Source organism: Aegilops tauschii, chromosome 7 (genome assembly GCF_002575655.3).
Source record: "Aegilops tauschii subsp. strangulata cultivar AL8/78 chromosome 7, Aet v6.0, whole genome shotgun sequence".
Taxonomy (NCBI): domain Eukaryota; kingdom Viridiplantae; phylum Streptophyta; class Magnoliopsida; order Poales; family Poaceae; genus Aegilops; species Aegilops tauschii.
Window position 1 is genome coordinate 181,762,714 of NC_053041.3, and position 24,095 is coordinate 181,786,808.

General features: G+C 43.0%; 1 protein-coding gene across 1 annotated transcript; it reads left to right on the forward strand.

Moving 5' to 3' along the window:
• The first annotated feature begins 467 nt into the window (after positions 1–467).
• Positions 468–13,555, forward strand: LOC109758590 (uncharacterized). The gene is made up of 12 exons (XM_020317455.4): positions 468–1,122; positions 1,645–1,730; positions 2,931–3,010; positions 3,588–3,643; positions 4,215–4,263; positions 4,870–5,019; positions 5,228–5,323; positions 10,220–10,333; positions 10,426–10,556; positions 11,123–11,358; positions 12,174–12,947; positions 13,032–13,555. Exons 1-12 carry the CDS (start codon positions 629–631, stop codon positions 13,079–13,081), a joined length of 2,316 nt encoding a protein of 771 aa, XP_020173044.1. The 5' UTR covers positions 468–628; the 3' UTR covers positions 13,082–13,555.
• Positions 13,556–24,095: the final 10,540 nt, after the last annotated feature.

Genomic DNA, 24,095 nt, shown 5'->3' on the forward strand with positions numbered 1-24,095 from the left:
ACCGAGCTCCATATCCGAGGATCCTACGAGCTTATTTAGAGGGTGATGAAGAAGGCATCTCCCCACCACATTTGGCTCCCACCGAAGGAGCACCGTGGCTGGGAGGAGCATCACAGTGGATATCCACCCGCGACTCGCCTTCGTCAACCTCCAACACTCCATTGGCACAGTGCCAGGCGCCGTGACGGCAAGTCTAGGCATCCGCCTCCTATAAGCACCACTACGACAATCTATGGAGGGATCACTCTCCCCTTCCTCTCCGACGACATAAGAGCCGTGCACAATTCGCCAGCTGAAGGAAGAGGAAAGGAGGAGACGGAAAGGGAGGGGGAGAATAAGCGGTGGGCCGATGGTGTAGGGATGTTTCAAACTGGTCACATGTAACTCTGGCACTAGCTAATCCTGGACGCCGAACGGAAAACGAACGGCCAAGATTGCGCTTGGCTGAGAGCTCCACCTTTGCAGCACATCTCTCTCGCCAACGGCGAGGATTGCTGCCCCCCTTCTTCCCCGTCCGTTTGCCCGGATCACCGACCCAGCTCCGCTCCGCTGTTCATCCCCACCTCCTCCTCGCCGTCGTCCCCTTCCCCTCCTTTCGTCTCCACTTCTCACGCTCCCGCACACGGCCATGAACCCTACTATGCCTCCGCCCCCGCCCCGAAACCCTAACCCCTCCGCCTCCTCCATGCCGCCTCCGCCGCCCCCCAAACCCTCGCCACCTGCCCCGTCGGCGCAGCCGGAGGCGGAGGCCGCGCCGAGGCCTGACGCCTCGATGGCCGAGGTGGACGGGAGTGCTAAACCGAGCCCCTCCTCCTCTATGCCGCCTCCACCGCCACCAAGACCCTCGCCGCAGCCGGAGGCGGAGGCATCGCCTCCTCCTCCATCGTCGGAGTCTGAATTGTCGGCCGACGGGAGCGCTAACCCCAGCCCTAGCGACTCGTCGGCGGGGGAGGAAAGGAACCCCGGCGGCGACACCGAGATGGCCGAGGAGGCGCCGCCAGAGCAGCGGCAGCCGCCGCGGCCGCGCGCACCATATGCCATCCCCGACTGGAGCGCCGCCCCGGAACACCCCTTCTTCCTCGAGGTGCTCAAGGAAGGCCGCATCTTCGAAAATCTTGATGTGTGAGTTGCTGTCTCTGCACCAGCATTCGTGCCTTTCTCGTCTTGCTGTGGGGCTGCTTACTCTGATTCCTCTGGGGTTTCTAGCTCATGTACGATAGGAGTGGAGAAGGGCAATGCGTGGTTCCTAGTGCAAACGGTTGATAGTGACTTATTTTTATTTCTAGAATCACTCATGGTTTGTAGTTGCGTGAAATGAGTACTTGCATAGCTACATATTCCATGTTTCAATCCAATGCATTGTGTTATATGTGGATTTTGAGACCTTCACATTCAAAGTTCATGACGTTGTCTGCTACTCCCTCCGTTTCTAAATATAAGCCCTTTTAGGGATTTCAATATAGACTACATACGGATGTATCTAGACGTATTTTAGAGTGTAGATTCATTCATTTTGCTCTGTATGTAGTCAGTATTAGAATCTCTAAAATTTCTTACATTTAGAAAAGGAGGGAGTACATAATTAGCTGGACTACTTAATTTCCTAGATATGGTTGGTGAAGTGACTGGCATTACATATCGCAGGTCCAAGAAAGGAGCTTACATGTTCGGCCGAATTGATCTATGCGATTTCATGCTGGAGCATCCCACCATTTCCCGTTTTCATGCAGGTATATTCATTTTCGGCATGCTCTTGTCAAGTATTTTTTGAAACGGATGCTCTTGTCAACTATGCCACAGAGAGAACATTAGAACCAAAATTCAAACTCCAGCTAGCTATTTAATCTAGTTACTAAGTGCAGAGTTAGTTTTTAGTAGACCTTTTCAGTTCGAAACGGAAGCAATTACTAATACTTCTCACATCAAGGAAGGTCGTCTGTAAACGGCCACCCCATCTCAGTCAGCTTCATTACATTAACTAGATGTCAGGATGCTTGCAGTTTTCAAACAGAAGTTGGAATTTTGTTTGAAGCAATATACTTAGTCACCTTTTTACTGATTCATCGGATAGTTGGCTGGAAACTGGTTGCTGATATTCTGAACATTTGGGATGTCAGTGAACATATGGGGGATGATATGGTGCTAAGATTTTCATGAACATATGGGGGATGATATGGTGCTAAGATTTTCATGAACATATGGGGGGATGATATTCAGGGAACCGTGAAACTTTGCTGTAAATAATCCTTTTCTTCAGAGGGTAGTATTTGACTTAGAAAAACTGTTTATTAATTAGTAAAGTTATATGGATAACCTGCTGGTGAAATAGGGTTGAATCAAGACATTGACCATCACCGAAATTGAAGGAATTCTTCCACTAATTTGTCTTAAGGACTTCTATGTGTAGTGCATTGTCCATGTTGTTTTGGCAGAGGTCACAAAGTATATGCACGTGGTTAACTGTATTGAAGTTCTGCAGTTGTTTTTTCTTGCATAAGTATGCCGTGTACTATATGTATCATTACATAAAGTGTTCTCTTATGAGTAATTGTTCACTTTGTTTTATCATCTTTCATTATATTTTTAATAATCTCTGAGTGCAAGTTTTGTGGAGTGGTAAAGCTGCTGCCTTGTGACCATGAGGTCACGGGTTCAAGTCCTGGAACAGCCTTACAGAAATGTAGGGAAAGGCTGCGTACTATAGACCCAAAGTGGTCGGACCCTTCCCCGGACCCTGCGCAAGCGGGAGCTACATGCACCGGCTGCCCTCTGAGTGCAAGTTTTGTGGACATGTGATAATTATTTATTGTTCATGAACCAGAGATGGTAATTATAGGATCCAAGCATTCAGCACTACATAATAATGATATATAATATTTTCTTGGTAAGTCTTATGCGTCACACTTATGACTTCTTTTGTGTTATTTTAGTTCTGCAGTTTAGAAATGATGGGCAGGTTTTCCTTTACGATCTTGGAAGCACACATGGTTCTTCCATCAACAAAACTCAGGCATAGTCTCTTTCCTTTTGTCTTACTTCAGAGCAGAACTGAATATTTCCAATTCATCCAGGACTTGTAATATGTTTGTTTGAAAATGTTGATACCATGCAACTATGTGTCCTCTTCTCATGTATGCACCTTATTGTTCATTGTTTCTCGAACACACGTTTTTGTGTTAAGGAGAAGAGCGTCAATATGACGCAGAATGCATCATTGTTCATACTATTTTGTTTTAAAAAGCACTGCAATGTGCTGATGGCATTCTTATTCTGTTGTAATTGTGTACATCCATCTACCTTTGGCTTGCTGAGTCACACTATAAACTGGGGAAAAGATATCTGCCATTTTCTGATATTAGAAATAACAAAAGAGTTGCTTGTGTATCCATTGTTCTTTTCATGCTTAATACACTGCTGCCTTTCTGAGCTAATTTGCTTTTGGGCTATTCCTATAACATCCTTTCCCCCCACAAAAGGAACCTTGTATTAGCTTGCCAATGTTGCTGTGCTTGTTGGTTCACAATAGCATAACTACCGTTCTGATGAAGGCAAGAATATTGTTCTGATGTCATATATTTAATTAACAGGTCAAGAAGAAGATGTACACACCGATTCATGTTGGAGATGTAATTCGATTTGGGCAGTAAGTTTTTCAGCCAGACAATGTTGTGCATCATTTCTAGCAGATATTGCAACAAATTGCTTTCTGGTGCTCAATTATTTGCAAATTGTGTTCTTCCATCTGACAGAATTTTTAGCTTTCTAGCCTTAAATCTGTTCATTTCATAACCTGCTTATTATGGACTAGCCTTTTCCTTTATAAATTAATAATGATGTTTGGGATTGGCAACCGTTGTGAAACAGTAACATTGGCAAACTGTTGTAAAACAGTGGCAATGAGTTCATGGCTTCAAAAGAAAGCTTAACTTTTATTTTTCCATAGTAAATCATATGGTTACTTATAATTGACTTAATTAACTACATCTGATGGAAAGTTGAATGAAAAGATGTCGAGCCTCATGCATATTCTAAAAACTGATCTAGTAGGAATATTACTGCATTGTTGTTAGTTTAACAAATGCCCTGAAACTGAAAACGAAATATCAAACAAGCAATTGAAGAAATGAATAAAATGGCACTACTGTTGTATTCATTTGCGCTCTTGTCACCCAGTAAATTTGGACTGAATTTTTCTCATTCTTTCTATTTACCAGATCATCACGTTTGTACATTTTTCAAGGACCGTCTGAGCTGATGCCTCCAGTAAGATTCTGAAACTCCTTCAGTTGGCTCATCTGCCACTATGCCATATTTGATTTCTGAAGTATTTGCTAGCTTGCTGCTGCATTCACATCTTATTCAAAGTTATAGTGATGATGCAACATACAGTTTATTGTTCCCAACTAGCAAAGTGCCTGTGCGTTAGAATCGATTCAAAATAGACTAATACATGTTCACAAACTTGAAAAAAAAATCACCCTGTTTTTGGTATAGATCACTAAAAATATGTTGGGTTTCACCCAATTTTATGCCTCTTATCTCTAGCCTACCCCGACTTGCTTGGGACAAACCGACTGGGGAGAGACTAAGGAGTTTTCTGCAAATGTGGAGCAGAGTGGCGGGGTCTTTGACTCTTCTCACAAAAATACTACAGCCTACTTCACATCTGTTAGATGCAGATCAAATGGTCAGAAATGATGGATGGCAGACACACACCATCATCACCAACTGGGTCTTTTCTAGGAGTAGAGATTTGTGCTTTTGTTGAAATGGAAAACACAAATGGGATATACATCATTGAACAGAGTCAACCTCCCCATATTCAGAGTTGTGTGAGTCTTGTATTTACTTGTTTGTCTTATGTAACAGGAAAAAGATATGCAGAAACTCCGTGATGCTAAGATTCGGCAAAACATGCTTGATCGTGAAGCTTCCCTTTTACGAGCGAAAACTCAAGCAGCTTTAGCAGATGGGATCTCATGGGGTATGTCTGAGGATGCACCTGAAGAAGACGGGGAGGTTAGTTTTTTGTTTTTACAAGCATTTGGTTGTGAATATTGAGAATCTTACATTAGTTATCAATCGTATGGAGCCTTTCCATTTTTTTGGTGAGAAACCAACTGTTCCCAAGTTTCAGTTGCATAATTATATATGTTTAGAGAGTTTTCTTTTTTAATTGGTTATGATGGCCCTTGTTTTTTTTACTGAACATGTTTTCATATCTTAGGATGAGGCAGATGAGATCACGTGGCAAACCTACAGAGGTCAGCTTACGGACAGACAGGAAAAGACCCGCAGCAAATTAATAAAGCGAATGGAAAAGGTAAGCGTTTTTTTTACTGAAGAAACGACTACGACATTATCATACTCAGCATTGCATTTTCTATGTGCACCTACAGTATGGAAACATCGAGTGTGGTTGCATTTGAAAAATCACCATTACTTATAGTGATTTGTATGCAGCTATGTCTGGTTCAAATATTACATAATTGCTGTTTGCAGTGCCTTGCCCATCCAATTGTAATTTTGCTGATTTGTGATAATGGCATAATTTTAGGTTTATAATTCTTTTGCATTATACTTGTAGCCGGTAGTTCTGGTATTGATTTCCATTCATGGGGCATTTGGAGCAGCTGTTTATTTTTGAACTGCACAGTATCATTTCCTCAGTAAAACGGTGCTTACATTCTGCATTGCTAGCTCATCAGGGGAGATGTTATTTTATCCTTTGAGTGACCTACTTACCTGTAACCTGATGCTTTGGTCTGGGTCGGTGGGTTGCAGTACATAGTGTGCCAGAAAGAAGGAAATATATAGTTAAGTATACACTGCAAAAATTCCCAGGGGAGATCTTTTTATGCTTGAGTCAATTTATGGCAAATGCTAAAGAATGTAAATTCCGTGTAACGAAATGGGATGGGTTTGCCTTCTTTTCCAGCAATAAAACTGGTGTGTTTCCAAGTTTCAGTAGTTCATCAAGGAGTGGTGGACTAGCATGTTGGGCGCGCATATTGCAAATCGTATTATCGTAGTGCCATGTGATCCCTCACTATGCTTGTTTCTTGGACCATTTGGAATGAGAGAAACACATGGGTTTTCCGACACAAGTCCGCTCCTGCAACCGTCCTTTTGGAGGTCATAAAGGATGAGGCAAAGCTTTGGCGCTCGCGGGCGCTAAGCGTCTTAGGCAAATCTTACCAGGAGAGTAATAACCGTTGTAATTGTTTAGTCTTCTGTGCAATAAAACTCTTTAAACTCCTTAATGGATGAGGCAGAGCTTATGCCTCCGTCTTGAAAAGAAGTTTCAGTAGTTCTTCAGCTTGCAAGTGGGACTGACCGTGGGCTGCCGCAAAAAACCCGCTTGATCCCTGTTATGTGGGCTGCTGCAGTAACCCGCCTATCAGCGGCAGCGAGTATGCAGTGGTCACAAACCCGCATCATCCCACTTCCTCTGTTAGGGGCATCGTGCGCCCCCGGCACTTAATGTCCGGGGACTCAGTCTGCGCTGCCATGGTCATGGAGAGGATGGCGTTGCCGCCGACCACGCGGGATCATAAGAGGCATGCTGGTGTTGGACGGCCTACTCCTACTTGCAGCCTGAGGTAGGGTAGTGGCCAATGACATCACCGATCTTGGGTGAGGCTGTGGCAATCGTGGTCTGTGAATTAGATTCTAGAATGTGGAGGTTGTATGATGGCAAGGTGTTTGGCCTCTAGCGGTGACGAAGGGAAGAACTTTACTGGTGGGGAGAAAGGGTGACCTGGAACGTCGAGGTGCTGTGGGCAGTGTGTGGCGGAATATCTAGCGGATCGCGCAGATGTAAGTGGTGATGCTGTTGAATGCAGATGGGAGAGGGAGCAGCGGTTTGTATGTGGGAATGGATGAGACTGCGGTGGTGCTGCATGAGTATGGTGGCTTGTCTATTTTAACTCCCTTCAGGCCATGCCAGTCTTTATCCGCTGCATCATTTAATCCAGCAGATTGAAGCTATCTGTCGGATCAACAGGGAAACATATACTGTTTTGTAGTCCTGTCCCCAATTTTTAGGCTGGCGTCATGGACCGGCTGTGTCAGTATTGTCCGCGGTATCATTTGATCCGGCAGATTGAAGCTATCTGTTGGATCTATGGGGTAGTCATATCCCCAGTTTTTAGGCTAGGGTCATTGAACTGAAACTCTTTGGGTTGCTTTTGCCTTTTCAAATCATCATTTTGAAGAAGATTACGTTAGTATGACTAAATGGTGCACCGTGTTCCAGATGTATGTCTTTCTGGGTCTCTGTGAGCACATGTCATAGTAGCCTCAACATACAATCTTGTTTAGTTTGTAATCGTTAAATCTTCATTGAAAATTTCTGTATCAAGAATTATAAATGGGCCTGGGTAGAATCACACATTCACATTTCAAACACAGAGTTCTCCAGGGGCTTGAGCCTGCAAGTGTGAGTTCTTGTAGAATCCCTCTTCCTGAGCTACCAAGTTCCTTGCATTGGTTCTATGTTCTGGGTGCACAGCTATGTCCTTTTGAGTAGTACTCCCTCCGTTCCGAAATGTAGGTCGCTGGAGGATTCGTTCCGACCAGGTGAAAACGGTGGAATTTACATGGCTGCCCCTAGTATGAATCGGTATCCCCATCGTCTTCTTCCTCCATCCGAGGATTTGAAATTCTCCGCAAGGCCATCGTTCGCCCGCCCGCCCCTGCTTCTCCACGCGCCCAGGTCCCAGGCGCTCCCAGGCCCAGGTCCCCTACTTCTCCTCAGCGCTCCCAGGCCCAGGTCCTCGTCTCCAGCAGCAGCGATCCAGGGGCGCCAAGGAGGGTCCTCGTCTCCCAGAAGGAGCACGCAGCAGCAGCGGTCCCAGGTCCCAGATCCAGATCCAGCAGCAGCGATCCCAGGTCCTCAGGGCCTTCTCCTGATCCTTCTTCTTCTCCTGGGCGCGCTCCTTCTCCTGCAACAGCAGCAACAACAGAGATTAGAGTCATACTGATCAGGAGCAGCAACAACAGCTGCTGGGTTCTTCTGCAGGTTGAGTGTGGCAGCAGCAGCAGCAGTAGTTTAACAACAGCAGCAGCAGCAGTTTCAGAGCAGCAGCAGCAGCAATAGTTTGACAACAGCAGCAGCAGCAGTTTCAGAGCAGCAGCAGCTTTTCATTTACTGAATTGTTTTATTTGACAGAAAAGGTTTAATGAAAAAAACTTTCATTTACTGAATTGAAAAGGTTTAATTAACAGAAAACATTTAATTGACTGAGAAGAGAAGAGAAGAAGGTTGCTTGTACTCCTACACTAGTCCTACACTAAAACTGGCAGAGAAGAGAGTAGAAGAGGAGTAGAAGAGCAAGCAGAGAAGAGAAGAGAAGAGAAAGGGAAGACAGAAGAAAGAGAAGACAAGAGAAAGAGAAGAGAGAGGAGAGCAACTAAACTACTCCTGCAAGAGGGCAAGAAGAGAGACAATTGTTGGAGTGACAATTAAAGACAAGATAAACAACACTTAATTGTGTGTGATAGACCACACACAGTGAGTACTGAGTACTACTGCAAGAGGGCAGTACTGGAGGGCAAAAGATAGAGAGAAGAGAGAAGAAAGAGAAGAGAAGAGAAAGAGAAGAAGAGAGCAAGAAGAGAGAAGAAGAGAGCAAGAAGAGAGAAGAAGAGAGAAAGAAGAGAGCAAGAAGAGAGAAGAAGAGAGAAAGAAGAGAGCAAGAAGAGAGAAGAGGGCACTCCAATAATACTGCTACACTTGCAATCCTAATCCTCACTAGTGCAATCTGGAGAAGAAAGGAGAGGAGTAAGAAAACAAGAGTAGGAGAGAACACAAGCAAGAGTTCTACACTAAACTACTGCAACTGAACTACTGCAAGCAACTAAGCAAGCACTACTGGAACTAAAGCAGATATTTTAGAGATACTTTACGATAACATGTTTTTTACAGAACTAAAATCGCGGATGCAAGCAAAACTACAGCAAAAAACTGAGACATGTTTTTCTCTGTATTTTTCAGAAACAAAGTGTTTTGCTTGTCCTGCTCCTGCATATCACCAATCAACTTGTTTACTCCTGCAGATCACCAAGCATTAATTAAAATTTTATTTAAAGGAGTAATTTTAATTAACTGAAAAGTTTCATTTGGTTTTAATTAAAGGAAAGTTTCCATTTAGTTTTAGTTAAACAAAAGGTTTCATTTACTCTTATCTGAAAGGAGTATTTAGTTAAAGGTTTCATTTACTGACAAGAACAGCAAGTAAATGATTGAACAAGTTTCAGTTAATTTACTTGGAGTAGTAAAAACTTAGTGTCTAGAGCAAAGCATTTGCACCATTTGCAACAAGTTTAACAGTACATAAATGAAGAAAAGGGAATAAATCCATGAGCAAGATGGTTAACATGAACAGTTAACTGAAACTAGCAGTACATAAGCAAGATGTTTACCAAGTGATTGTACAGCAAGACTGCAGCCAGTACTACAGCAACGTAAGAAGAGAAGATTCAAATCCATGATGGCGCCCATGATCTTCCCCTCCCTCCCGTTCTCCATTTTCACTGTTGGTATCCAACCAACCAAGCAAAAGAGACAACTGTTTCAGATCAAACAAATCGACCGGCAGGAAGAAAGACTACCAGGAGTACTTACCGCGGGAGGAAGCAGCTACTCCGCGACGACGACGACGTGGCGTGGCGGGGCAGGGCACCGTGAGGACGACGACGTCGCTCCAGATCCGCCGCTCCGCAGCTCCGGCGCCGCTCCAGATCCGCCGCTCGGGCGCTGCTCCCCATCCATGCCTCCGTCGCCCAGATCCAGCGCTAGCACATCCACATCCATGCCTCCGTGGAGTAGAAGCTCGTCGCCGGCGCAAAAGATTTCAATTTTTACCTCTGGAGTGTGAGTGGAGGCAGGGTGGTGGAGAAGTGGCGGTGGAAGAGGGAGAGGCCGGTGAGCTATGGGGAGACGGGGAGGCCGGCGAGCTACGGGGAGAGGGGAAGGCCGGCTAGTGCGGCTGGGCGAGTGGGAGTGAGTGAGCGCGGGCAGTGCGGCTGGGCGGGGCGGGGGGCAAAATTGGAAAGTGCCGATATTTCGTTACTAGACGAAAGTTGAACTAAAAAAACCCCCAACGACCTACATTTCGGAACAGAGGGAGTATTATGATTGGACCTCTGAATTTTGGTTCTTAAGAAAAATCTGCTCTATGTTCTCTGATATGATTTGCATCTCTGCTTGTCTCAGGTTGCCAACATGAAGAAAGAGATCGATGCAATACGAGTTAAGGACATTTCTCAAGGTGGGTTAACCCAAGGTCAGCAAACACAGATTGCACGAAATGAGCAAAGGATATCTCAGGTTAGTGCATAACAGGTTTTACTTACATTTCTAAATATGCCATCACGGTTTCATTTCTTATTAGAAGATCAATACCAATCCTTTTTTTCCAGATCATGGAGGAGCTAGAAAATCTAGAAGAAACATTAAATGACAGTATACAAGAAAGTCTTGGTGCACGTGCTGGAAAACCAAAACGTGGTAGCCATAAAGCAAGTCTCGAGGAAGAAGATGACGTTATTAGGTTTGCACTTCTGATAGATTTGAATTATGACAGCCACATTCGTATTGTGTATCATATCTTAACCTATACTCTAGTTAAGAACAGAGGATGATATTAGAGATAGCTAAATAATCTTTTCTCCCTAGTCTGTTTCTCCAACTGACACAAGTGCATGTAAAATTGAAAATTTAATCTAGAAGACTAAGCCCATTTGAAATTTATGGACTTTTAGGGAATGATTGGCACCAGTGCACCACTGCACTAGGACATATGTAATTGGAAATTTGTACCATGCTGCCACTTCTGCTTACCTTGAAAAGTCACAATGTGCATGTGAGTTTCTCCATGGAGCGTATATAATTCACTTTCTCGTTGATTCCGTACAACATTTTGTCAAATAGTCTGATAGAAAAATTCAAAGCTTCTTGTGTTTGACTGGTCAAAAAGTATAGACTACTTCAGTTTCTACTAGTGGCCATCTGCAAGTACATGCCTATTACCTTATATTATTCCTTACTGTGGCTGGAATTATAGCTTTGCATTTTTGTTCTCATGTGCTGATTCACTGATTTTGATTTTTTTTCTAGTGACGACGATGAATTTTTTGACCGGACAAAGAAGAAATCATCTAATCCTCAATCTAGTGGGCAACAATCAGTTGAGACCGCTGACAGTCTTCTTGATAAAAAGGATTTCATCAACAATGATATTGAAGGTAAAAAGAAGTTGCTTGAAGAAGAGAAGATTAAGCTGGCTCAGAGAGATAATGCAGATCTTGGGGATGACCTTGATGCTTACATGAGTGGATTGTCATCTCAATTAGGTATGATAGTGCACTCTGAACCATGTAGTTTACACCGATGAATCTTAGACTATTCTAGGATTTCCTTTTCAAGTCCGAGGTCTGAATGGTACCACTAATGACCATGACTTTTGCCCTGTCACATATTTTCCGTAGAACCAGAAAAATATTGCATAACGGTTTTATATGTCAGCCATAGTAATTGCCTGATGGTTGTTATCAGTGCATGTGGGAGTTTGCTGAAAATCAAGGAAAAGTAAGTGAGCTACATGTATTGTGTACTAGCTAAAATGCTGGTTTGAGTGTTTTAGTGGCCTGACCTCTGCTTGAAACTTGACAAGTTGACTTGCTAACTATGACAGCGATGCCCTCAGTTACTTCAAAATATCAATAAGTGAAATGACTCATTTATTTCAAAGAGTTGTTAAGGGATCTCGTTAAGACTTGGAAACAAAGTATTTCGGAGTATATTTGCATTTTCTCGGTTAGCAACAACTGAAATTATCTGTATCAGCTTTAAGATCATTTTAGAGTTCAGATTAATAGAGTGGAGATGTTAACTCAGACTGGAATAAAAATTAATTGAGTTGTATCAGTGTCTAAATTTTTTCTGCAACTTTGAATCCTGTGATTTGGTCCAAAACATGATTCCGTGAGAGTATCCAGCAAAGCTTATAGCCTGTTTTTCTGTCTGTTTCGAGTATCAGGCTTATCCTTTGTAGATGGATGTACGGAGCCTGAAATTATGTATTCATACACACCTATTGCCTGCTTTTCTGTCTGTTTTGAGTATTTCACTGTCTTCTGTTTTCTAATTGATTTGAACTGCTTGACAGTACACGATAATATTGCCAAAATTCAAAAGGAGCTTTCTGATCTTCAAGCTGAGCTGGACAAAGTAGTTTACCTACTGAAGGTGGCTGATCCTATGGGAGAAGCAGCTCGCAAGAGGGATTTAAAGCCAAGAGAAGCAAAGCCTCAAGCATCTAATGATAATCCTAGACCAGAATCCAAAAAACAGGACAAAATTGCCCAAGACAAAACCTCAACAGAGGAGAACTTGAAGGATTCTTGTTCTACCAAAACAGAAGTGGATAAACCTGCCGAGGTAGAAACAGATGTCCCCCAAAACCAAGAAAATGCCAGCAAACCTGCATTCACCATACCAAAACCTCAGTGGCTTGGCGACAAGAGAATCATAGAACCTGAAGAAAATTGTATAAAAGAAGGAAACACGAATGCTGAGGAGCCTGATGATTTTGTGGACTACAAAGACCGGAAAACTATTCTTTCTAATTCAGCCAATGAAAAGGATATTGAAGGGGCCGCTCCTGGGCTTATCATACGGAAGAGAAAGTCTGCTGATCAGTCAGCTGGCGTTGAAGCAGAATCGTCTTCGGTTGAATCCGAAGCATCAGCAGCTGATGCTGTGGCCCTTCTGCTGAAGCACACACGTGGTTTACAACCTGCAGAAGACATTGAGAACGAGAATGAACCACAGGCTAGCAAGAGAAAAGGGAAAAAGTCGAAACAAAAACGTGTACTGGGTCCTGCAAGACCAGATTTTCTTGAAGCTGGTCCAGATCATGAAACATGGGTGCCACCTCAAGGTCAGAATAATTTATCAGTAAAGCATACAATCACCAAATGTGTAAATTTATCCCTTGACAATACTATTGTTTGATCATCTGTAGGTCAAACTGGTGATGGGCGCACTTCATTGAACGATCGTTTGGGTTATTGATGTTTTCTCATCCTAGACTTCACCTGTTGCATAACGAAGAGAAGCGCAATAGTGATCACCTGTGCTACTGTAATTGGATTGTGAAAACGTGTTCAGAATTGTCAGATGGTATCAAGCCTCTTGGGTAGGTGCTTGCGGTATACTGGGACGACACTGGAGTAGAGGCTGACTGACATATATTATCAAATTGTGGTTACTGGTCAGAGCATCAAAGGCACATAGACGACAATCATTTTGTTGAGTTTCCAGGACTTTTGTTTGTCGTCACTAGGATTGTAGAAGAGAATGTATATCACCCTGTCAAGGTTTCAGAAATGGATGTATATCATCAGGTCTCACTATGAGGGTGTTGTAAGGTTTTGGTGCTTTTCTGGCAGCAGCCTTTGTTTTGAAGTGTGGATTAATCTCCGAACTTCATTACTTCCTCGGTTAAAAATATCACGTGCTCAAAGACATTTTGGTTGAGCTTTTAAACATTTACCAAATTCAAATTTTATTCCTGTCCGTGCGTGCAAAAGTTTTCAGTAAACCCCACATGATTGTTCGGGAAAGATGATCAGATAAAACTAGATGGTGTAAAGCTAAGAACAACGAATATCAAGCATCGACATGCAATTTTTTGGACATGTTCAGTAAAAATGGCAGCCCACTTCAACTTAACAGAAATTCTTGGTCCATTTACATCGCTTTATTGATTATTTCCAGCCAAGTGACAACATGTGATGGTACATCACTTTATCGATTCTTTCAAGCCAAATGTCACAACATGTGGCGATATGTTTTAGGTCATCCCCTTTTTTCCACAACTTTCGGCATGACAGATTAACAACAGATGTAGGCTCGGGGTGTCAGGAGGGGCTGCCTCAAACGGTATCAGAGTCTCTTCATCAGGAGGCGGGTTCTTCATGGAGAGAGGGCGTGGTCTTATGCAAAAAGTTGAAAAAGGTGCATAGAAATAGAGATGTATGGCATGCATGCATGTCCAACTATTTTTTCTCTTTTGGATGACGAGCCCCACCAGTGGCAGCCTGTGTTGGAGGAAAAAACTGCATGTAGCTGTCCGAAGCTATCAACAAGGCAATGTCACCATAATTCATGCCCTTAGTTTTGCTTCCTTTCCTGACGCCTCCTAGTCCTAGTTCTGTCAGTGTGTGCTACCAAAAGGTAGATGGTGACCATTCAGTTTCACTACCACAAGCGATCAAAGGAGCGTTCCTTTTTATCTAATAAAGATGACTGGAGGTGGAATTTTGGAATGGTTTGTGCACAAGTGCCATGGTAACACGGGACTACTGGGCGTATGTATCTTCCCACCTTCCCTTCTCATGTAAAATTGGCACCTTTGCAATCCTGAAGCGCTTCTCAGCTTCCTGCTTCCCTTAAATGATAGAACGCGCAACATTGTGAGCACCGTTGTGAAGTTTGGCTGTCGTCAGCCAAATGGCCCGCAATGCATTAATTTGTGATATGCATTTATGCTTCACTACCATTTTGACCAACTCTATATCATGAAATTTTGCTGCATCTAATTGTTGGTAAAGTTTCTTTACCTACTGTTCGATGACGTTTTTTTTATCTCATACATTTTATTTGTAGTTACATCCTATTTTTTCCTAAACGTATTGAATATGAAAGGTCTTAGATAGTTTAATTACATCACCCACCAGGGGAAATGGCCAAAAGGACAATTAATCTCCCAGTTTAAGTAGTGGCTGAAGTGTTTTGCGCCCACTGTTGCCCGGGTGGCCGCCTCTTTCTTTATGTTTGCAAGGATGATTGATGAAATTGTCGATGTCCGAGAGACCCCCAGCACATTCCAAATTTCCCAAAAGACAAGCATGGTGATGAGAACACGGGACGACCATCGTGGCACAACTATCCACGAGCCAAGAAACCTATGCTCCCCAACATCACTTGAAATAATGCCGACTAGAATAATTCAACTTCATCGCATCCTAACATATGAAAAAAAATTCCTGTCTAATCCCAGGATGTCAACAACTACACAATATCCACTCTTTCTTGAGCGCTTCAGCGAACGAAACCTAGAGATACTGGTGTGGCAGGATTTAAAGATGCACTGATAATCATGGTGAGCCTGGTTTTGGGTGCAAGTAGTTTGCAACATTATTTTCTGATGCCTCAGAGTCCCATGCTCTCATACTGGTCCTTGCTTTCTACTAGAATTGTTTGCATCACCGATGACACTTTGTATTGGGATAGTTGCATACACACACAAAGATGTGTGTGTGTGCGCGCGCGCGTTTGTTCTGGACTCACTCTTAAATAGAAGTATTGCAAAAAAAAAAATTAACTTTCACTTGATTCGGTATAAATAAAGATTTGCTATTGTGGAGTAGACACGAGTCTTATTGTGCTAGGCAATGAATAAGTTTGCCAATAATTATTGAATAGTTTGCCTTGGTTCCACTTCAAAAAGAAAAAGGAGCTGGTTTGCTGATATATAGTTACTCAATAGTTGGTCTTTCTTCCCCTTCGAAAAGAAAAACTAGTTGGGGCTCAACTAATTGTCGGAAACCTATTCCATTTGATGGCATTTCACTGTTCCCATTATCCTCCAGTCTTACTCCACCTCTCTAGCTTGCAATTTGCACTTTCAACTAATATACAAAGTAAATGATAGTGTGTTAGAAATTCGTGTACTCATATATCTTTACACCGTCTCTTTAATGTGTATTTGGTTTCTTTGAAACGATAGCTCATTGCAGCACTACTCGATATCTTTTATTCTCTTTCTTATAAAGTTGGATTTAATGATGATTTTACCCCTCTTTCTCATCCTAGACTTCACCAATTGCATCACAAAGAGAAACACAGTACTGAACTAGCGATCATCGGCAGCCTTGAGATGCCCTGACAAATGTGTACCTTCGCTTTTTTCCCCTCCCTCCCGCTCGCCCCCGCCAACTCCTTCGCCAGGCCGCGCCCTCTGGCGGCGGCGAGGCCTCCTCGTTCCCCTCCCAGCGGCCTTGGCGCGGGCCGACACGGCTGGATCGGGGTGCCTCACTTTCCCAGGGCGAGGTGGCGCTGCGGCGCGGCGACGTGGTGATGGCGCTGCGCGTGGCGGCACTACAAAAAAAAGACACATCTGTGACATTTTGGGCCGAACGGTTTTTTTCTGTCATACTTATGACACTTCTATGACAATAATTGTGACAAAACACGGTATCATCATAGATGTGGTGGGGTCCTACTTCTATGACAAAAAATCATGACAGAAAATGGGCTTTTCGTCCTGGGCGGGCCGGAGACGCAGCTGCATGACATTCTTTGGGCCGTCCATGACGGAAAAAACTGTGGTAGAAGCGAGGGCGAGGAAAATATCGGGGTGTTCCAGGTTACGGTGGGTGGTCGGGGCCGAGCGATGCACGTTTCTCTCGTACACGCACGCGCGTGGGTGTGAGGCATTGGGCTCTAACTGAAACCGAGCGAGACGTTGGGCTCTAACTGAACCCGAGCGATTGCACTGTAGGCTACACCTTACTGAACCCGAGCGATCGATCGATGGCTGTTAGCTGAACCCGATCGAGCGATTCCTTCGCTACTGCTGCTAACTGAAGCCGATCGATGCTGTCTCTGGATGAACAGTGAGCGTTGCTGGGGGGTTTGGATGAACAGTTCCCGGTGGGGGTGGATGAACAGGACCCCGTGGCGTTGCCTCTGGATGAACAGTGAGCGTTGCTGGGGGGTTTGGATGAACAGTTCCCGATGGGGGTGGATGAACAGGACCCCGATCATTCGAGCCGGTTGGGGCTGGATGAACAGGACCCCGTGGAGGGCAGGATGAACAGGACCACCCCGTGGAGGGCAGGATGAACAGTAGACGGTGAAGGGCTGGATGAACAGTAGCCCGTGGAGGGGTGGTTGAACAGGAGCCCGTGGAGAGGGCTGGTTGAACAGTAGCCGGTGGAGTAGCGTGCGGTGGAGGCTGGATGAACAGGAGCCCGTGGATGAACAGTCGCAGGTGGAGGCTGGAGGAGGTCGACGGTGGAAGAACAGTAGCCCATAGAGGCTGAAGGGGGTCGACGGTGGAGATGAACAGTATCCCGTGGAGTCCCGTTTTGCGGTACGCCACACCCCTCCCGATGAATAGGACCCCCATTTCGACCGTAGCGCTCCAACACAAGTCCGTTTCCTCCATTTTGCGGTACGCCACACCCCTCCCGATCAACAGGACCACCGTTTCGACCGTAGGAGGTCCGTTTCCTCCGTTTTGCGGTACGCCAGACCCCTCCCGATGAACAGGATCCCGTTTCGAACGTGGCCGGTCGAACACAAGGCCGTTTCCTCCGTTCTGCGGTACGCCAGGCCTCGTTTCCATCGGCTGTTCCGTCCAAGCCCTCCCGATGAACACGACGACGCATTTCATTCCGACCCAGCCGGTTGGCTCCCCATGAACATGACGACGACGCTATTTCTCCGTTCCGACCCAGCCATGTACACGAGCCCTGGCCGTACGTATGCGCGAGTAGGCGTTCGAGACCCTGCCCGTATGTACGTACGTGGCTGTATTTTTTTTCTTGCACCCTGGCCGCTGTACGTACGCGTACATGCTACGTGCGCGCCTCTACTATGACACGTGCGCGCCTCTACATCGACCAGTATGTACGTACACGTTCGCGACCAGAATGACAACGCTACGTACGCTTCGACCAGGTGGGTCCCGACTGTCAGGCACTTCCTTGCCTGCGAAGATGTAGCTGGTGGGTCCCAGCAGTCAGGGGGGCGAATCGTTTTTTTGCCCGGACGCACTTCCTTGCGTGCGAAGATATAGCTGGTGGGTCCCAGCAGTTAGGGGAAAATATTTTTTTCGCGAAATACGGTGGCCCGTCTGGTGGGTCCCCGCTGTCAGGTGGAGGAATAATTATTTTGCGCGTAATAAGGAGGCACTTCCTTGCTGCGGCCGTGGACCCAGCTGTCGGCCTGTCCACGTACAGTCCATGTCCGATGGAAGCCGTTCCTTGACCACGTTGACCACGCCGCGCCGAGAGCACTGATACGTCTCCAACGTATCTATAATTTTTGATTGCTCCATGCTATATTATCTTCTGTTTTGGACATTATTGGGCTTTATTATACACTTTTATATTATTTTCGAGACTAACCTATTAACCGGAGGCCCAACCCAGAATTGATGTTTTTTTGCCTATTTCAGAGTTTCGCAGAAAAAGAATATCAAACGGAGTCCAAATGGACTGAAACCTTCGGGAACGTGATTTTCGGAACGAACGTGATCCAGAGGACTTGGACCTTACGTCAAGAAAGATACCAGGAAGCCACGAGGTAGGGGGGCGCGCCTACCCCCTGGGCGCGCCCTCCACCCTCGTGGGCCCCATGCTGCTCCACCGACATACTCCTTCCTCCTATATATACCTACGTACCCCCAAACGATCAGATACGGAGCCAAAAACCTAATTCCACCGCCGCAACCTTCTGTACCCGTGAGATCCCATCTTGGGGCCTGTTCTGGAGCTCCGCCAGAGGGGCATCGATCATGGAGGGCTTCTACATCAACACCATAGCCTCTCCGATGAAGTGTGAGTAGTTTACCTCAGACCTTCGGGACCATAGTTATTAGCTAGATGGCTTCTTCTCTCTTTTTGGATCTCAATACAATGTTCTCCCCCTCTCTTGTGGAGATCTATCCGATGTAATCTTCTTTTGCGGTGTGTTTGTTGAGACCGATGAATTGTGGGTTTATGATCAAGTTTATCTATGAACAATATTTGAATCTTCTGAATTCTTTGATGTATGATTGGTTATCTTTGCAAGTCTCTTCGAATTATCAGTTTGGTTTGGCCTACTAGATTGATCTTTCTTGCAATGGGGAAGTGCTTAGCTTTGGGTTCAATCTTGCGGTGTCCTTTCCTAATGACAGTAGGGGCAGCAAGGCACGTATAGTATTGTTGCCATCGAGGATGACAAGATGGGGTTTATATCATATTGCATGAGTTTATCCCTCTACATCATGTCATCTTGCTTAAGGCGTTACTTTGTTCTTATGAACTTAATACTCTAGATGCATGCTGGATAGCGGTCGATGTGTGGAGTAATAGTAGTAGATGCAGGCAGGAGTCGGTCTACTTGTCTCGGACGTGATGCCTATATACATGATCATACCTAGATATTCTCATAACTATGCACAATTCTGTCAATTGCTCAACAGTAATTTGTTCACCCACCGTAAAATACTTATGCTCTTGAGAGAAGCCACTAGTGAAACTTATGGCCCCCGGGTCTATTTTCCATCATATTAATCTTCCAACACTTAGCTATCTCCGTTGCCTTTTATTTTGCTTTTATTTTATTTTGCATCTTTATCATAAAAATACCAAAAATATTATCCTATCATATCTATCAGATCTCACTCTCGTAAGTGACTGTGTAGGGATTGACAACCCCTTATCGCGTTGGTTGCGAGGATTTATTTGTTTGTGTAGGTGCGAGGGACTCGCGCATAGCCTCCTACTGGATTGATACCTTGGTTCTCAAAAACTGAGGGAAATACTTATGCTACTTTGCTGCATCACCCTTTCCTCTTCAAGGGAAAACCAACGCAGTGCTCAAGAGGTAGCAAGAAGGATTTCTGGCGCCGTTGCCGGGGAGTCTACGCAAAAGTCAACATACCAAGTACCCATCACAAACCCTTATCTCCTGCATTACATTATTTGCCATTTGCCTCTCGTTTTCCTCTCCCCCACTTCACCCTTGCCGTTTTATTCGCCCTCTTTTTTCCGTTCACCTCTTTTTCGCTTGCTTCTTGTTTGCTCGTGTGTTGGATTGCTTGCTTGTCACGATGGCTCAAGATAATACCAAATTATGTGACTTTACCAATACCAACAATAATGATTTCCTTAGCACTCCGATTGCTCCTCTTACCGATACTGAATCTTGTGAAATCAATACTGCCTTGTTGAATCTTGTTATGAAAGATCAATTCGCCGGCCTTCCTAGTGAAGATCCCGCTACTCATCTAAATAGCTTCATTGATTTGTGTGATATGCAAAATAAGAAAGATGTTGACAATGATATTGTTAAATTGAAGCTATTTCCTTTTTCGCTTAGAGATCGTGCTAAAGCTTGGTTTTCGTCTTTGCCTAAAAATAGTATTGATTCTTGGAACAAGTGCAAGGATGCTTTTATCTCTAAGTATTTTCCTCCTGCTAAGATTATCTCTCTTAGAAACAATATTATGAATTTTAAGCAACTTGATCATGAACATGTTGCACAAGCTTGGGAGAGGATGAAATTAATGATACATAATTTCCCCACTCATGGTTTGAATTTGTGGATGATTATACAAACTTTTTATGCCGGATTGAATTTTGCTTCTAGAAATCTTTTAGATTCGGCCGCGGGAGGCACTTTTATAGAAATCACTTTAGGAGAAGCTACTAAACTCCTAGATAATATTATGGTTAATTATTCTCAATGGCACACTGAAAGATCTACTAATAAAAAAGTGCATGCGATAGAAGAAATTAATGTTTTGAGTGGAAAGATGGATGAACTTATGAAATTATTTGCTACTAAGAGTGTTTCTTCTGATCCTAATGATATGCCTTTGTCTACTTTGATTGAGAATAATAATAAATCTATGGATGTGAATTTTGTTGGTAGGAATAATTTTGGTAACAACGCGTATAAAGGAAACTTTAATCCTAGGCCTTATCCTAGTAATTCCTCTAATAATTATGGTAATTCCTACAACAATTCTTATGGAAACTTTAATAAGATGCCCTCTGAATTTGAGACTAGTGTTAAGGAATTTTATGAATTCGCAAAAGAATTTCAATGCTTTGCTTGAAGAAAAATTGCTTAAAGTTGATGAATTGGCTAGAAACGTTGATAGAATTTCTCTTGATGTTGATTCTTTGAAACTTAGATCTATTCCACCTAAGCATGATATCAATGAGTCCCTCAAAGCCATGAGAATTTCCATTGATGAGTGCAAAGAAAGAACCGCTAGGATGCGTGCTAAGAAAGATTGCTTTATAAAAGCGTGTTCTTCTAATTTTTATGAAAACAAAGATGAAGATCTAAAAGTTATTGATGTGTCCCCTATTAAATCTTTGTTTTGAAATATGAATCTTGATAATGATGGGACTGAATATGATCCATCTTTACCTAGAAGGCGTTCCAAAAATTCGGAGTTTTTAGATCTTGATGCTAAAATTGATAAAAGTGGGATTGAAGAGATCAAAACATTAGATATTAATGAACCCACTATTTTGGATTTCAAGGAATTTAATTATGATAATTGCTCTTTGATAGACTGTATTTCCTTGTTGCAATCCGTGCTAAATTCTCCTCATGCTTACAATCAAAATAAAGCTTTTACCAAACATATCGTTGATGCTTTGATGCAATCTTATGAAGAAAAACTTGAGTTGGAAGTTTCTATCCCTAGAAAACTTTATGATGAGTGGGAACCTACTATTAAAATTAAAATTAAAGATCATGAATGCTATGCTTGGTGTGACTTGGGTGCTAGTGTTTCCATGATTCCAAAAACTTTGTGTGATTTGCTAGGTTTCCGTGATTTTGATGATTGCTCTTTAAACTTGCACCTTGCGGATTCCACTATTAAGAAACCTATGGGAAGAATTAATGATGTTCTTATTGTTGCAAATAGGAACTATGTGCCCGTAGATTTTATCGTTCTTGACATAGATTGCAATCCTTCATGTCCTATTATTCTTGGTAGACCTTTCCTTAGAACGATTGGTGCAATTATTGATATTAAGGAAGGGAATATTAGATTCCAATTTCCATTAAAGAAAGGCATGGAACACTTCCTTAGGAAGAAAATAAAATTACCATATGAATCTATCATGAGAGCCACTTACGGATTGCCTACCAAAGATGGCAATACCTAGATCTATCCTTGCTATTATGCCTAGCTAGGGGCGTTAAACGATAGCGCTTGTTGGGAGGCAACCCAATTTTATTTTTATTTTTTTGCCTTTTGCTTCTGTTTAGGAATAAATATTTGTTCTAGCCTCTGGTTAGATGTGTTTTTATGTTTTAATTAGTGTTCGTGCCAAGTTAAACCTATAGGATCCTCTTGGATGATAGTTATTTGATCTTGCAGAAAATTCCAGAAACTTTCTGTTCACGAAAATAATTGTTACAAATTACCAGAACGTGATAAAATATTGATTCCAATTGCTGCTGATCAATAAACAAATTGTCTAGGTCTTCCTATTTTTTCTGATTTTTTGAAGTTCCAGAAGTTTGCGTTAGTTATGGATTACTACAGACTGTTCTGTTTTTGACAGATTCTGTTTTTCGTGTGTTGTTTCCTTATTTTGATGAATCTATGGCTAGTAAAATAGTTTATAAACCATGGATAAGTTGGAATACATTAGGTTTAACACCAATATAAATAAAGAATGATTTTATTACAGTACCTTGAAGTGGTCTTTTGTTTTCTTTCGCTAACGAAGCTCACGAGATTTTCTGCTGAGTTTTGTGTTGTGAAGTTTTCAAGTTTTGGGTGAAAGATTTGATGGATTATGGAACAAGGAGTAGCAAGAGCCTAATCTTGGGGATGCCCATGGCACCCCCAAGATAATCTAAGGACACCTAAAAGCCAAAGCTTGGGGATGCCCCGGAAGGCATCCCCTCTTTCGTCTACTTCCATCGGTAACTTTACTTGGAGCTATATTTTTATTCACCACATGATATGTGTTTTGCTTGGAGCGTCTTGTATGATTTGAGTATTTGCTTTTTAGTTTACCACAATCATCTTTGCTGTACACACCTTTTGAGAGAGACACACATGATTCGGAAATTATTAGAATACTCTATGTGCTTCACTTATATCTTTTGAGTTATATAGTTTTTGCTCTAGTACTTCACTTATATCTTTTAGAGCACGGTGGTGGATTTGTTTTATAGAACTATTGATCTCTCATGCTTCACTTAGATTATTTTGAGAGTCTTAAATAGCATGGTAATTTGCTTAAAAAATCCAAATATGCTAGGTATTCAAGAATAGTAAAAACTTTCTTATGAGTGTTTTGAATACTAAGAGAAGTTTGATGCTTGATGATTGTTTTGAGACATGGAGGTAGTGATATTAAAGTTGTGCTAGTTGAGTAGTTGTGAATTTGCGAAATACTTGTGTTGAAGTTTGCAAGTCCCGTAGCATGCACGTATGGTAAATGTTATGTAACAAATTTGAAACATGAGGTGTTCTTTGATTGTCCTCCTTATGAGTGGCGGTCGGGGACGAGCGATGGTCTTTTCCTACCAATCTATCCCCCTAGGAGCATGCGCGTAGTGCTTGATTTTTGATGACTTGTAGATTTTTGCAATAAGTATGTGAGTTCTTTATGACTAATGTTGAGTCCATGGATTATACGCACTCTCACCTTTCCACCATTGCTAGCCTCTTCGGTACCGTGCATTGCCCTTTCTCACATTGAGAGTTGGTGCAAACTTCGCCGGTGCATCCAAACCCCGTGATATGATACGCTCTTTCACACATAAAACTCCTTATATCTTCCTCAAAACAGCCACCATACCTACCTATTATGGCATTTCCATAGCCATTCCGAGATATATTGCCATGCAACTTTCCACCATTCCGTTTATCATGACACATTCATCATTGTCATATTGCTTTGCATGATCATGTAGTTGACATAGTATTTGTGGCAAAGCCACTATTCATAATTCTTTCATACATGTCACTCTTGGTTCATTGCATATCCCGGTACACCGCCGGAGGCATTCATATAGAGTCATACTTTGTTCTAGTATCGAGTTGTAATCATTGAGTTGTAAATAAATAGAAGTGTGATGATCATCATTTTCTAGAGCATTGTCCCTAGTGAGGAATATAAAAAAAAGGAGAGAAAGGCCATAAAAAAAAGAGAAGGCCAAAAAAAATGAGAGAAAAAGAGAGAAGGGACAATGTTACTATCCTTTTACCACACTTGTGCTTCAAAGTAGCACCATGATGTTCATAATAGAGAGTCTCTTG

Excerpts from the sequence above, each read along its gene's own strand:
- LOC109758590 (XM_020317455.4), top strand. The coding sequence starts at position 629 with ATGAACCCTACTATGCCTCCGCCCCCGCCCCGAAACCCTAACCCCTCC. Across the intron at positions 3,644-4,214 it reads GATGTAATTCGATTTGGGCA|ATCATCACGTTTGTACATTT; the intron begins GTAAGTTTTTCA and ends TCTATTTACCAG. Across the intron at positions 10,334-10,425 it reads ATGAGCAAAGGATATCTCAG|ATCATGGAGGAGCTAGAAAA; the intron begins GTTAGTGCATAA and ends CTTTTTTTCCAG.